Source organism: Protopterus annectens, chromosome 5.part1 (genome assembly GCF_019279795.1).
Source record: "Protopterus annectens isolate FY-2018-M chromosome 5.part1, PAN1.0, whole genome shotgun sequence".
Classification (NCBI taxonomy): domain Eukaryota; kingdom Metazoa; phylum Chordata; order Ceratodontiformes; family Protopteridae; genus Protopterus; species Protopterus annectens.
Window position 1 is genome coordinate 87,578,546 of NC_056736.1, and position 12,080 is coordinate 87,590,625.

The 12,080-nt window shown below is 40.7% G+C and overlaps 1 protein-coding gene across 1 annotated transcript in view; it reads right to left on the minus strand.

Annotated features, from left to right (window-relative positions):
- The window catches only part of MYCBP2 (MYC binding protein 2), a gene marked incomplete in the record, with an annotated part of 5,088,083 nt that overhangs the window by 543,119 nt on the left and 4,532,884 nt on the right, over nt 1–12,080 (minus strand). The window contains 1 exon segment of the mRNA XM_044072904.1: nt 4,074–4,230. Within this exon segment, the coding sequence (XP_043928839.1) occupies nt 4,074–4,230 (157 nt within the window).

A 12,080-nucleotide genomic window follows, 5' to 3' on the forward strand; every position in this document is an offset into this window, starting at 1 on the left:
TTTGACAGCAGAATTTGGAACTGTCCCAAAAGCTGTACTGAGGTGGTTTGGTGTTGCAGCAGATCCCTTTTTAAGAGCGAGCCTAGCATTCTAAGACAGGGTCTACACTGGCCATGTCCAGAACAGCTGTCCTTAGAAATGACTACCTAAGATAGCAAGAGTTTAGAGAATCATCAACCAGTGGGTAGTCCCAGACTTCAAATAAGACTGTTGTTACTAGGTAAGCAGAGCTGTCTTGGACAACTTGGCTTGCATAGAAAGTAACACTATCATGTAATGTTTCAAAGCCTTCCATGGTTAGCAAGCAAGTAAGCAAGCTGTTTCCTATTTTTTTTCTTTTTTTTTTTGAAACAGGAGGAAAGTACTGATGTAGGGAGATCATAAAGTTCCTCCACTGTGATGATTGTCTTCTTATTCCTTAAGAGTGCCATCCAGCAGGTCTGAAAAGACCAGGGTCAAAGAATGCTTCCTCTCTAAGTGGGTATTCAGAATGTTGTTTATGAACTCCTCCTTGAGAAAGGAGAGTCTCAGCCATTTCTTCATACACCAGCATGTACTTCAGCCAGCAGCCCTAAACACTGCTTCAGCACAAATAAAATTACAGGCAGCCACAAACAAGGCAGCCCAGAGTTCACAGGTTACAACTAGGCTAATTGACCTTGCAGACCCACTTTAAGCCTAAACAAATTTCCCATCCCAAAGATAAAAATCAAAACCTGTACCTTGGGTCTATGAGGTAAACATACTAGTTATTACACCACCCCCTTACTCCAGAGTCAGTGAGGTTCACAAACTTTTTCAGTGTCTAATCCACTAGGGAAAACCAAAATCTGCACAGATGACATGAAATGAGTAGTTCAGGTCCCCAAGCCATAAAATGGCAGTGGAATAAATTTTTACAGCACCTGTCCAGACACTTGGGAGACTCTATTATGTGGCAACTGCAAATTATTGCAGTCTTTAGGACTTATGTTGGATTGACAGAGATCATACAGAAGTTAGCTTTTGTACGCCTGGTGAAGGACTCACTTATTTCAGATATGACTTTGTAAAGGGCATCATTCTTTCATGACTTGATACTTCAAGGCTGCCAATGTACATGGTCCTAACCAATGCAGAGAGTGCTATAGAAGTACAGGTTAAGGAAATATTAGCCAAAAGTGATCAAATTACTCTATAGTTTAAAGTAGAGGAGAAGGTAAGAGTAAATGGAGAAGCACGATGGTGCGGATTTTACAAAAATGGATTGCAGAGTGCTGAGAGAGATGTCTGTGGTGAATTATGAGACTGATGTAAACTGAGGGAGTAAGCACGTTATATGTGTAGGTTGTGGTAAATTACACAAGGCTATGGACATGAGGAAGAAGCAAAAAAAAAAAAAAAAAAAAGGCCAACATGGATACATAGGAATATTAGGTTAGCAGTAATTGCAAAAGATGGGGTCTCAACAAAAGAGGTGGAGAGGAGGACGTAAGGAGGCACAGTAACAATGGGGTTACCTCCCCCCAAAAATAAATATAGTAAGGGCAACAAATGCAAAGGCTGAAAGGGAGATAACAAGGGATCGAGAATTTAAGCAAGTGCTTTTTAAATACATGGCAGAAAGAAGGAAGAAAGAGAACAACTGGCCAGGCTGAGCAAAGACAGGAAGAAGATAAGACAAAGCAGAGGTACTCAAAAAATACTCTGCTTCAGTCTTCACAAAGGAATTCACAGGGAAAGTGTCATGCTTGGAGACAGGCAGGGCAGAACTGAGAGGTCAGAAAACAGCATCAAAACAGAACAGGATGAGAATAAGGAGAGTGAAAGAGTCGTCATTAGATAAGAAAAAGCAAAAGAAGTGAATAGCTTACCTTTACATTCATCAGAAATGTGGCCATCTCCTAATGAATGTCTTCCAAAAGATCACTGCCTAGTGTAAAAATGCTAGAGGATGGAAGACGGTAGGTGTGGCAACACTGTAGAAAGGCAGGATCAGGAATAATCCAGGAAACTACTGCAGGTGTGTTAGTCGAATAACAGTAGCAGAGAAGATCATGGAGAGGATAATGAGAAGACTGACTGCATTTAAGTCTCCATGCAGCAAACAACATGCATTCTGTAAGAATTGATCAAGTCGTCTTGTACCTTTCAGAATAAAAGCCTGCAAACCCTGTAGTTTATTTAACAATGCTTTATAATATACAGTGGAGGTAAATGTCAACAATATATGAATCTAATCTTAATGTCCGTATCTTCTGCACTCATTATACTGTCCGTAAATTCTGTACTCAATGTCAAATCTTTCTGTCTCCAATTACAGTGCTGATACACTGAAATAGTCTGTGGCTTTTGCACTCATTATACTGTCAGTAGATTCTGTATTCAGAATGCTATGTCTGTAGCTTCTGCACTCATTTTCTTTTCTTCCTGAGTAATATAACTGATATTTGGAATGACTGATATTTGACCTGAGTTATGCACTTACTCTCAAGTGTCTGCACCAAACTTCTGAGGACAGCAATGCAATAACTTTCTGCATATCAGTCAAAATGAACTGTGTCTAAAGCATCTCCTAATAATACCAAAACCTTGTAAATTTCTACACACATCTTTAACTTTGGCTCCCAAGCCTTGCACCTTCCACATAAGATCTGTTTATCTTCAATATACTGCACATTCTGTTTGCATATTTTAATCTTATCAGTATTCTTGACTGAAAGTGCATTCACTGAAACTGTATGCAAAATGTGAAGGCCTGCTTTAATATGGCTGAATTTCTAGACATATGCAAACAGAAAACTGTATTTCTGTCTAACAAACTACATTTAAATGATACTGGACGTTACACATTTGTGGCTAGAAGGCATTGCCACTGAAACCTAACACGGTTTTATGACTGGTTACAGGTGAACTTGACAGAAGTACAGCAATAGATAGTTACCTAAATTTCAGCAAAGCTTACGACGCTTTATAGAAAAAAACAATCACACTGGGTAGGACTAAAATGGAGGAAATGGACAGCTGCACAAGATGTAGGGGCTACTGTGAGATGGACAATGTCAGGTGTCAGAAAAGTGACTAGTGGAGTACCAGAGCTCTGTCCTGGGGCCAATACTCTTTCAGTATGTTTGTTCTTACATATCTGATGAAAGTAAAACAGGACTAACTTCTTTCGTAACAACATAAATACCATATCAACAGCGTAGGATGAGGAAAAAGTCTAGGGAAACATTTGGAAAGGCTGAACAAGTTACACTGAAAGGTGAAAGATGTCAAGGAGTACAAACAAATGCAGAGCACTGAACTTAGGCCACAACAACCCTGGTGTGAAACATCAACTGAAGGGAGTGGATCTGAGGGCAAGAGAACTAGAAAAGGACCTGTGGGTGCTGACCAGACCTTGAACGGACCACTAGTACCATAGTGATGGAGCAATGCAAGAAGCTACAAGAATGCTGGATGTGTATTCTCTGCAGAGATATAGTCCAGAAGCAGACAGATAATGCTTCCGCTTTACAAGGCCTTTGTTAGGCTTCATCTTGAGTACTGCATAAAATTTGACAGACTACTTAAGGAAAGGGGCATCAGGTGGCTGAAAGGAATCCACAAAGAACTACTAGAAATATCCATTTGAAAAACTGAAGGAATATGACCAGAGGTTACAGAACTAGAGCTCTTCATGCCTCAGACAAGAAGAGGCAGGTGGATATAATATTAGTGTACAAGATAATTTTAGGAAGATGTGAAGAGGTTATCGTGAACAAAAAGGTGGTGGAGAAGGAATCCATAAAGGCAATCAAGAGGACACAGGACAGGTGGGGGACAAGGTGCTGAGAAAGGCAAGGATGAAGGGGAGGTAGCAAGTTAAGGTACTTATAAGGGCACACTATATAAGGGTTAACACATCATGCTATTGCTGAGTAAAGAATATGCAATATAAAGACTTGCACTTTAAAAACATCTTTCACAGCAACAACAGTCTAGTGAACATGTCTGCTCAGTGGATTCACCTGATGAAACAGAAAACTTAACCTAGGTCACATGAAATTATACAGAGCCATTCTCTTGCATTATTAACATCAAGCATTTACCTGACTCATTGCTTCAAATCCCGACTGAATACTTATATTAAAACTCTCTTCACTATCGCCGTCATCAGATTTGGATAGAATGTTGTTAATGTGATGAAATACATTGCTCTGATGCAGAAACTGATGATCAGACTGCTTGAACTTGAGACTCCAGCACCTAGTGAAATAAACACAGAAAAATAAGCATCAGGATGCTGTTTCCAGAAGGTAAATCAACCACCATACAAAGCAAACTATTTTATTATTTATTTTTATTTTACATTTGTTAACCGGGATGGTCCGACTGGATACATGTCCTTTTTCAGCGGAGGCCCGGGGAGAAAAGCTCCAACAGAGTTACATTGATAATTAGGTACAGTAAATGAGCTGAAAGAACTTAACAAAAACATAGGCTATTTACATACAAGTACAAGACTGCCATTACTATTTCTGAGATTACTACAAATGTAACATTAATAACATATTAGCAAGGACGGTAGGCAGTATAATGACAGAGTTAGACAGGATACATATTTCTTTATCACAGTATACAAAGTACTTATCATCTTAGCTAGTTGTTTATGTTTTAGTTAATGGCACAGAGCTAGTCTGGGTTTGAGCAAGGACATAGCCAGTGTGACTTGAAGTGGAGTTTTAGACTATTTTTGAATTGACTTAGAGAAGTTGCAAGCATGATGTTATTTGGGAGAGAGTTCCATATTTTCCAGTGGTGTTGGCAAATAGCGCGTCACCACCTAGGTTGAGAGATTTAGTTGTTTGGACAAGGAGTCTGTTTGCTGAGTGAAGGCAGCTTAGATTGGAGTAGGGAGTCATTAAGTTTTTTAGTGCTGGGGTATTCTCAGGTTGTTTAAGGATTTTGAAGGCCTCTATGAGTTGGGACTGGTGAAGAAGGTGTGGGAATTCTATCCATCCAAGCTTTTTCAGGTTAGTACAGTGGTGTGTTCTGTAGGGTAGGCCTGTAATGAACCTGGCAATGTGATTATAGCAGGATGAGAGCTTGGCCAGATCAGATTTGTTAAGGTGAGTGAGGACAGGAGAGGCATATAGTAGGGTAGAGAGAAGGTGTGAACGGGCTGTGGCTGCCCTGGCATTCGGGGTAAGGAAGGCTTTAATTTTATATAGGGTCCCAAGTTTCTTGTTGACTGACTTAATGGCTTGGTTGATATGTATATCAAATCTGAGTTTATTGTCAATGTTTACTCCTAATAGCTTTGTATAGGTATCTGGGGAGTTGATGGTCCTATTATTGGATTTTATAGTGAAGTTTTCAGTCGGAGATCTATTGGTTGGGTAGAAGAGAAGTAACTTGGTTTTGTTTGGATTTAAGATCAGGAGATGGTTGGCAAGCCAGTTTTCGACTTTGGTGAAGCTATGTTGGGTGGTAGTTAGTAGATTTGCAAGAGAGGCATTGGAACATATAGTCGAGTCATCTGCATATTGAATGCAGGTGGCTTCAGGGATGACTGTTTGGATCTCGTTTATGAAGACTGAAAAGAGGAGAGGTCCTAATATGGAACCTTGAGGAACTCCTATGGTATTTGGTAGTAGGCAGGAGAGCTTGTTCTGCCACATTACTGCTTGTTGTCTCCCAGTGAGGTAAGCTTGAAACCAGTCAAGGGCTGGAGTATCTAGATACAGGGTTTTTAAAGTATATAGAAGTAACTGATGGTTTACCATATCGAAGGCTTTCAATAGGTCCAGGAAGAGAGCGGAGGATATTTTTTTATTATTCCGGTTAAGATTAATGTTTTCAGTAAAAGAGAGGAGGGCAGTGGTTGTACTATGATGGGGTCTGAATCCATGTTGAGAGTCTGTGAGTAGTTTATTTTGGGTTAGATAGAGCATTAGTTGGTTGTGCATGCACTTTTCCATAATTTTGGCAAGTGGTGATAGTATGGCTATAGGTCTATAGTTGGATAGTTCTGTGGATGAACCTCCTTTGTGGAGTGGAATAACATAGGATATTTTCCAAATTGAGGGGATTGAGGCCTCAGTTATGGTTCTGTTAATTAGGATTGAGATAGGGTAGGCTACGACATCTGCAGCAATTTGCAGGTATTCAGCCAGCAGAAGATCGGCTGAAAGGGTGGTTGGCTTCAGTTTTTTAAAAAGGGGTCTGATAAAGGATGTGGACACTGGCTGGAAGTTAAAAGAGAGTGGTGAGTCGGGTAAAGTGTTTATAGAAGTGTGGGGAGGAGAAAGTTGGTTAGCTAATGACTGGATGGTTTCTGTGAAGAAAGTATTGAATAAATTGGCTATATCTTCTGGCTCTTGTCAGATAATGTTCCTGGGGTCGGAGTAGTGGATTTGCCTGGCTGGAGAAGTTTATTTATGCCTGCCCAGTACTTTTGAGGGTTATTCTGATGTTTATGTTGCAGATTGTAGAAGTAATTTTTCTTATCTAGTATGATGGCTTTTTTAGTCTCATTTCTAAGTTGTTGGAATTTGATACGATCTAGGGGTAGTTTGGTAGTGCGCCATTTATCCCACGCTTTGTCTCTAGTTGTTATTTTGGTTTTGGTGTCTGTTGTTAGCCAGGGTGCTAGTTGAGTTTTAATTCTTATTGAGCGTTTAGGGGCATGCGAGTCAAGTATAGTAATGAATGAATTGTTAAATGATGACACTGCCTCATCAAGGGGAAGGAACTTTAGTTTTGTCCAGTTACATGATTTGAGTTCAAGTTAAAATTTAGTTGGGTCAAAGTTTTTCTTGGATCTGATAGACCTATAAATAGGTAAGCTTGTACAATTAATTTTGTCTTTCATGATGTATGTGAGCAGGTGATCATTAGGGAGAGTTCCAGACATATAGTTCTGGGGATGACTGTTGGTGAGTATCCAGTCTAGTATACTCTCTTTTTGGTTATTGATACCTGTACATGTGGTAGATGATATTATCTGAGAGAATCCATGTAGGTTAACAGGGATGGGGTTGGACTGTGCTGTGCATTGGTTCCAGTCAATATTAACATCGCCCAGGACAATGGTTTCTTGAGGGTAGTTGTTGGCTATCCAATGTAGAATGACCTCTAGTGTTTCTACATTGTTCCCAGGGGGAATATAGGTGACAATTAGGTTAATGCCCTTATGATTATTTAGTAGAATTTTTAGAGCTAGTATTTCAGCATTAGAGACCTGGGGTGGTTGTATAGGGTTAGTTATGATGTTAAGTGTGCTATTATATAAGACGGCTATTCCACCTCCTCTTTTCTTTACTCTATCTGCCCTAAGTATATTGTAACCAGGAGGCAGGATCTCATTGTCTTTGGTTGATGGCGGCAGCCATGTTTCAGATAGACACATTATGTTGGGGAGGTATGTGGCTAGTACAGCATGCAGGCTATGTATCTTATTGTTTAGGCTTCTAATGTTTAAGTGGCATATTAGGAGGGAGTTGACCAGTCGGTGGGAGAGTGGTGGGCTGGTAGGATTTTGAGTTAAGGTTGGGCCTGGATTAGGATGGATGTCCCCATCTTTGGTTATGTTTTTTCTTAGATACGCTAGTAGTCTAATAACTTTGAATAGTAGTTTTAGTTCATATTGGATTTTGGTGTTGATTGGAGTGGTTTTTTTAGAAGCAAGTGGTTGGAATTTATAATTTTTGGGGTAGTGTAGTAGTGGGCAAGTTCCGCAGTCAGTGGAGGTAGGGGGTCTTGGTTTGGCATTTTGGATAAGAGAAACCTACGAATGTGAGATTTTCATAGCTAGTAAGAAAGTATGGCAGAATTAAGAGTGGTAAGATAACAGGAAGGAGTTTATAATTATTTATAGACATGTTATATGTCATCAATGGGTGGGGTCAATGTGCTTCAGAGGAATAGTAGTGGTTAAACAGTAAAGTGGTGGGGGGAAATTGGAGAGGAAGTTGTGTAGGTTGGAGAGGAAGTAGGGGTGTGGCCTAGTGGCTATAAATGTAGACACAGTGGGGGCGGGTGGGATAAGGGGGCAGGGAGGGGAGCGAAGTGAGCCCGAGCGTGGCAGCGGAGGGCTAACCCAGTCCCAGTTTTGGTCCTATGAGTGGGGTAAATAGTCTGATAGTGTAAGTAAGCAGATTGGAGTACAGGCTTGAAATTCAACATAAACATATACAGTTGTAAAATGTCTAATACAATTCAACATAAATAGGCATTTACAGTTGTAAAACACTTACTGGAGAGACACTGAGCCTTCATGGGGCCTGTAGCAGAGTGGATTGTAGTTTTACAAATGGTGCCTGCCACAGGTAATATTTATTAACTCTGGGATTGTCTTAAGGTAATAAACAGGGAGGGGGAGGGGAGAACAAGGGTGTGAGCAAGCAGTTCTTTGTACTGCTGCTAATGAGCCAAAGCAAGACAAGTATGTGTTAAGAACAATCACAATTGACAAAGGACTGCTCTGAAACTGTAAGTCTTGTCTTAATTTCTCAGGTGGAAAACCAGGATAACCTTGTATCAGTAGGCTACTGTGGTATAGTTTAAATAAACAAACACACAGTATTGATCAGTTATTGATACTATTTGCTAACAGAAGGGAATAAGAGAAAGTGGAAGATTTGTGTGTGTGTGGTGGTGGTGGTGGGGGGGGGGGGCTGCTTACAGCCAAAGCACAGTGCTATCCAGGGGAAAATGAAGATTGGCTCAAACAGTTAGACACATACTCAAAGTTAGCTGTAGCTGTTTGCAGACAGTTCAGACCCGGACTGCACTTTTCTTATAGGAATGTTAAAGGTGGTACCGGAGTTGAATACTTAAGAGTGGTGTTAGGTTCAAAGTTAGCTGTAGCTGTTTGCAGACAGTTCAGACCCGGACTGCACTTTTCTTATAGGAATGTTAAAGGTGGTACCAGAGTTGAACACTTAAGAGTGGTGTTAGGTTGGAGAGACACTGAGCCTTCATGGGGCCTGTAGCAGAGTGGATTGTAGCTTTACCTACAAACTACTTTTCAGCCAATTAAGGCTTGATCAAAACTACTTACCTACAAACTAATAAAAGAGTACTTTAAACTAAACCAGCACTAAAAAGTTAGGTGGAATCAGACACCTTCATATATAGGATGTTCTAAAAGTAGTAGAAGCTAAAATTCACTTAAATAAAGAAAAAATGGCCACAAATATTCACTTTCCAGTTAGGGGTCAAGATGGATTCAGAATCAGCCACATGAATCAATGGTCAATGCAGAGAAACTAATCTTGAACGGGGTACGGCCCATCAGAGAAAACAAACACACACACACACACACACACACACACACACACACACACACACACACACACACACACACACACTCATCTACAGCATATCTTTTGAATGTAGGAGGAAACAGGCATCAGGCAAAACATCGCACAGGCAGAAAGAGAGAGTACAGAATGTACATAGAAGACAACTAGCCAAGAACCAAGCATTGAAATGGCAGCAATGCTAACCACTGCACCACAAGAACAAAGTCCTGACTGTTATCTAGACAGATGCTCCCATCTAAAGAAATAAGCGCCCAGACTGTGGAATTACTTAAGACTGAAGTCAAAGATGTGACTCACATAGGTCAGGAGTCACCTGCAAACTATATAATTGAGGCCATGTAAGATATCTAGTTTCCCAGAGAGAGAGAGGGAAAACCCTCTTTCATTTAGCAGATTGCAAGCAACGAATCAAAGTTTTGCTCTGGAAAGTTCCATCACTTCTGAAATCTTAACTGGAATATATGGTGTGAGCAAATGCTATAATGGAACGACACTGCCCTAAGGTACAGCCAGATGTCACTACATGTAAGGTGGACTTCTCTGGCTATTTACTGGAATAGTTCATACAATGAAAAGGACTTGACAGCCTGAAACTACATTCTTCTCAGCCAGAAGGGGGCACAGTCAGGATGAGTCTTGGTCATAGGTTCATAGGTTCATACTAGGCTATCTGCCTTAGGGCATTTATAAGCCTAGCCAGAGTGTGTTTAGCTTTCGCCACCCATTTTAAATTAATTTTGCTATGCCCTTTTTCGAGGTTAGTATACTGTGCCTCTGTCTAACAGTGACACAGAAGTGATACCCGGCGTAAACCTACGATCTCCCATCCACTCATCAAGATTCCTCTTGAAGAGAGTCAATGAGGGACTCTGGCTAACCTGGACTGGGATTTTATTCCAGAGTGAAGGGAGCCTCTGGGTTATGAATCTGTCCCTCCAGCATGTCCTATTTATTTCAGTGCTGAGGTTCAAGTCTCGAGCACGTAGCTCGATGGGATTTGGATTTTCTGAGGTGCAGCATGTCCATTAATTCCGGGTTGGACATGGCTTTATACGTCAGACACAGATCGCCTCTGAGCAGGCGGTATGCCACTGAGTAGAGCTGGAATTTCTTTAACCGGGCAGCATATGGCATCTGTTTGAGCCCTATGATCCTCTTGGTGAGGTACTTTTGGGGTCTTTCCAGTTGCTGCAGGTGTCTGGTAAGGTACATCCCAAAAGGGGCATTGTACTCAATTATGGGCCTGATGAGGCATGAGTAAAGAGGCGCGATGACCTCCCCTGATCTAGATGTGAATCCCTTCATGATTATGTGGGCTACATAAAATGTTTTTCTAACCACTTTGGCCACGTTGTTGTCAAATGAGAGATTGCTATCAACTCGGGTCCCCAGGTCCCTAATTACTTCTTCTGTACTTAATGGATTACCACCTATGTGGTAATTTGTGAGCACTTTGTTTTTGCCAAAGGGGATGACTATACACTTTTTGGCGTTTAGCTTGAGGCCATGGCTCTGGCACCAGTTGTCTGTTTCTATGAGGCCCTTTTGGAGGATGCTTGTGTCAGCTGGAGAGTCGATTATAGCGTCCAGTTTGCAGTCATCTGCAAACTTAGTCAGCCACAGTCCTTCTGTGTTGGCCTGTACCTCCGAGAAATATATACCGAACAAGAGAGGTCCCAGGACTGAGCCTTGTGGGACGCCACTTGTAACTGGTTTGGAGTCTGACATGGCTCCAGCAATTCTAACCATGTGGGTTCTGTCCTTGAGCCAGTTTGCAACCCATCTAGTGACATAGGGGTTTATATTTAAGCTGGTGAGCTTATCTATATTTTTCCATAAATTTGTTTTAAGAGGTATGCTGGAATCAGAAAGATGGAAAAAGGGCACATGAATCTTCATTGCTAGTGAAGGAAGAATGATGTTTTAACCAGGCACTCAGGAAAATAGTAGATATATGAACTGCTGAAAATGAGATGAAAGAAAAACGGTGGAACAGTAGTCAAAATATGAGCAAAAGGCATAGAAATTTGCTAACTTGGGGATAGGTTGCACAGAGACGACTTGAGGTTGCTAGAACAAACTGAAGGGAAGGAGAGGATTGTAAAGGCTTTATGAGAAAATGTACATGAACCAAACTTTCTAATGACACCAAAGTAGAGCACATAGAGTTAAATTTCTGACTTCTGACTGAGAAAGCAACTAAGACCTATATTGATTAAACTGCAGACAGACCAGTTAAGAGAGGAAATTACTTCTATTATGTGAAAGGGGACAATCTTAAATGCTGGACACACAATGGTTTGCATGGATTATGACATTTCATTACAAACATGAACTAACAGAAATGTTTTTCTTCCTTCTATATGACTCTGCAGAGAAATAAAACTATGTTTTAAGTTATTGTATCCTGCTTTGCGTTGAGTCATCTATCTCCCTGGATTAAAAACCTACACAAACCTTCAAAAAGCTCAAGATGAAGAGGCAAAGAGAAAATAACACCTGGAGGAAGGGGAAGGTGACAAGGGCACAAACAAGTCAACAGGTGAAGAAAAGCAAACAATGGACGCTTCAATGGAGAAATTTTCTGCAAAGCCTCTTCCCGCTTTCCATAAGAAAATGATGGATAATACACAGAAGACTCCAAAAACAAGGAGAGAGAGAGCATTGGAAAAGGTTTTACACAGCTGTTTGTACAACTCATTTGCTAGATGGCAATTCAAAAATATGTATGTAATTAATATGTTATTCATTTCTTTTTTTCTCTCTCTCTTTTTTAAAATGCTGTTT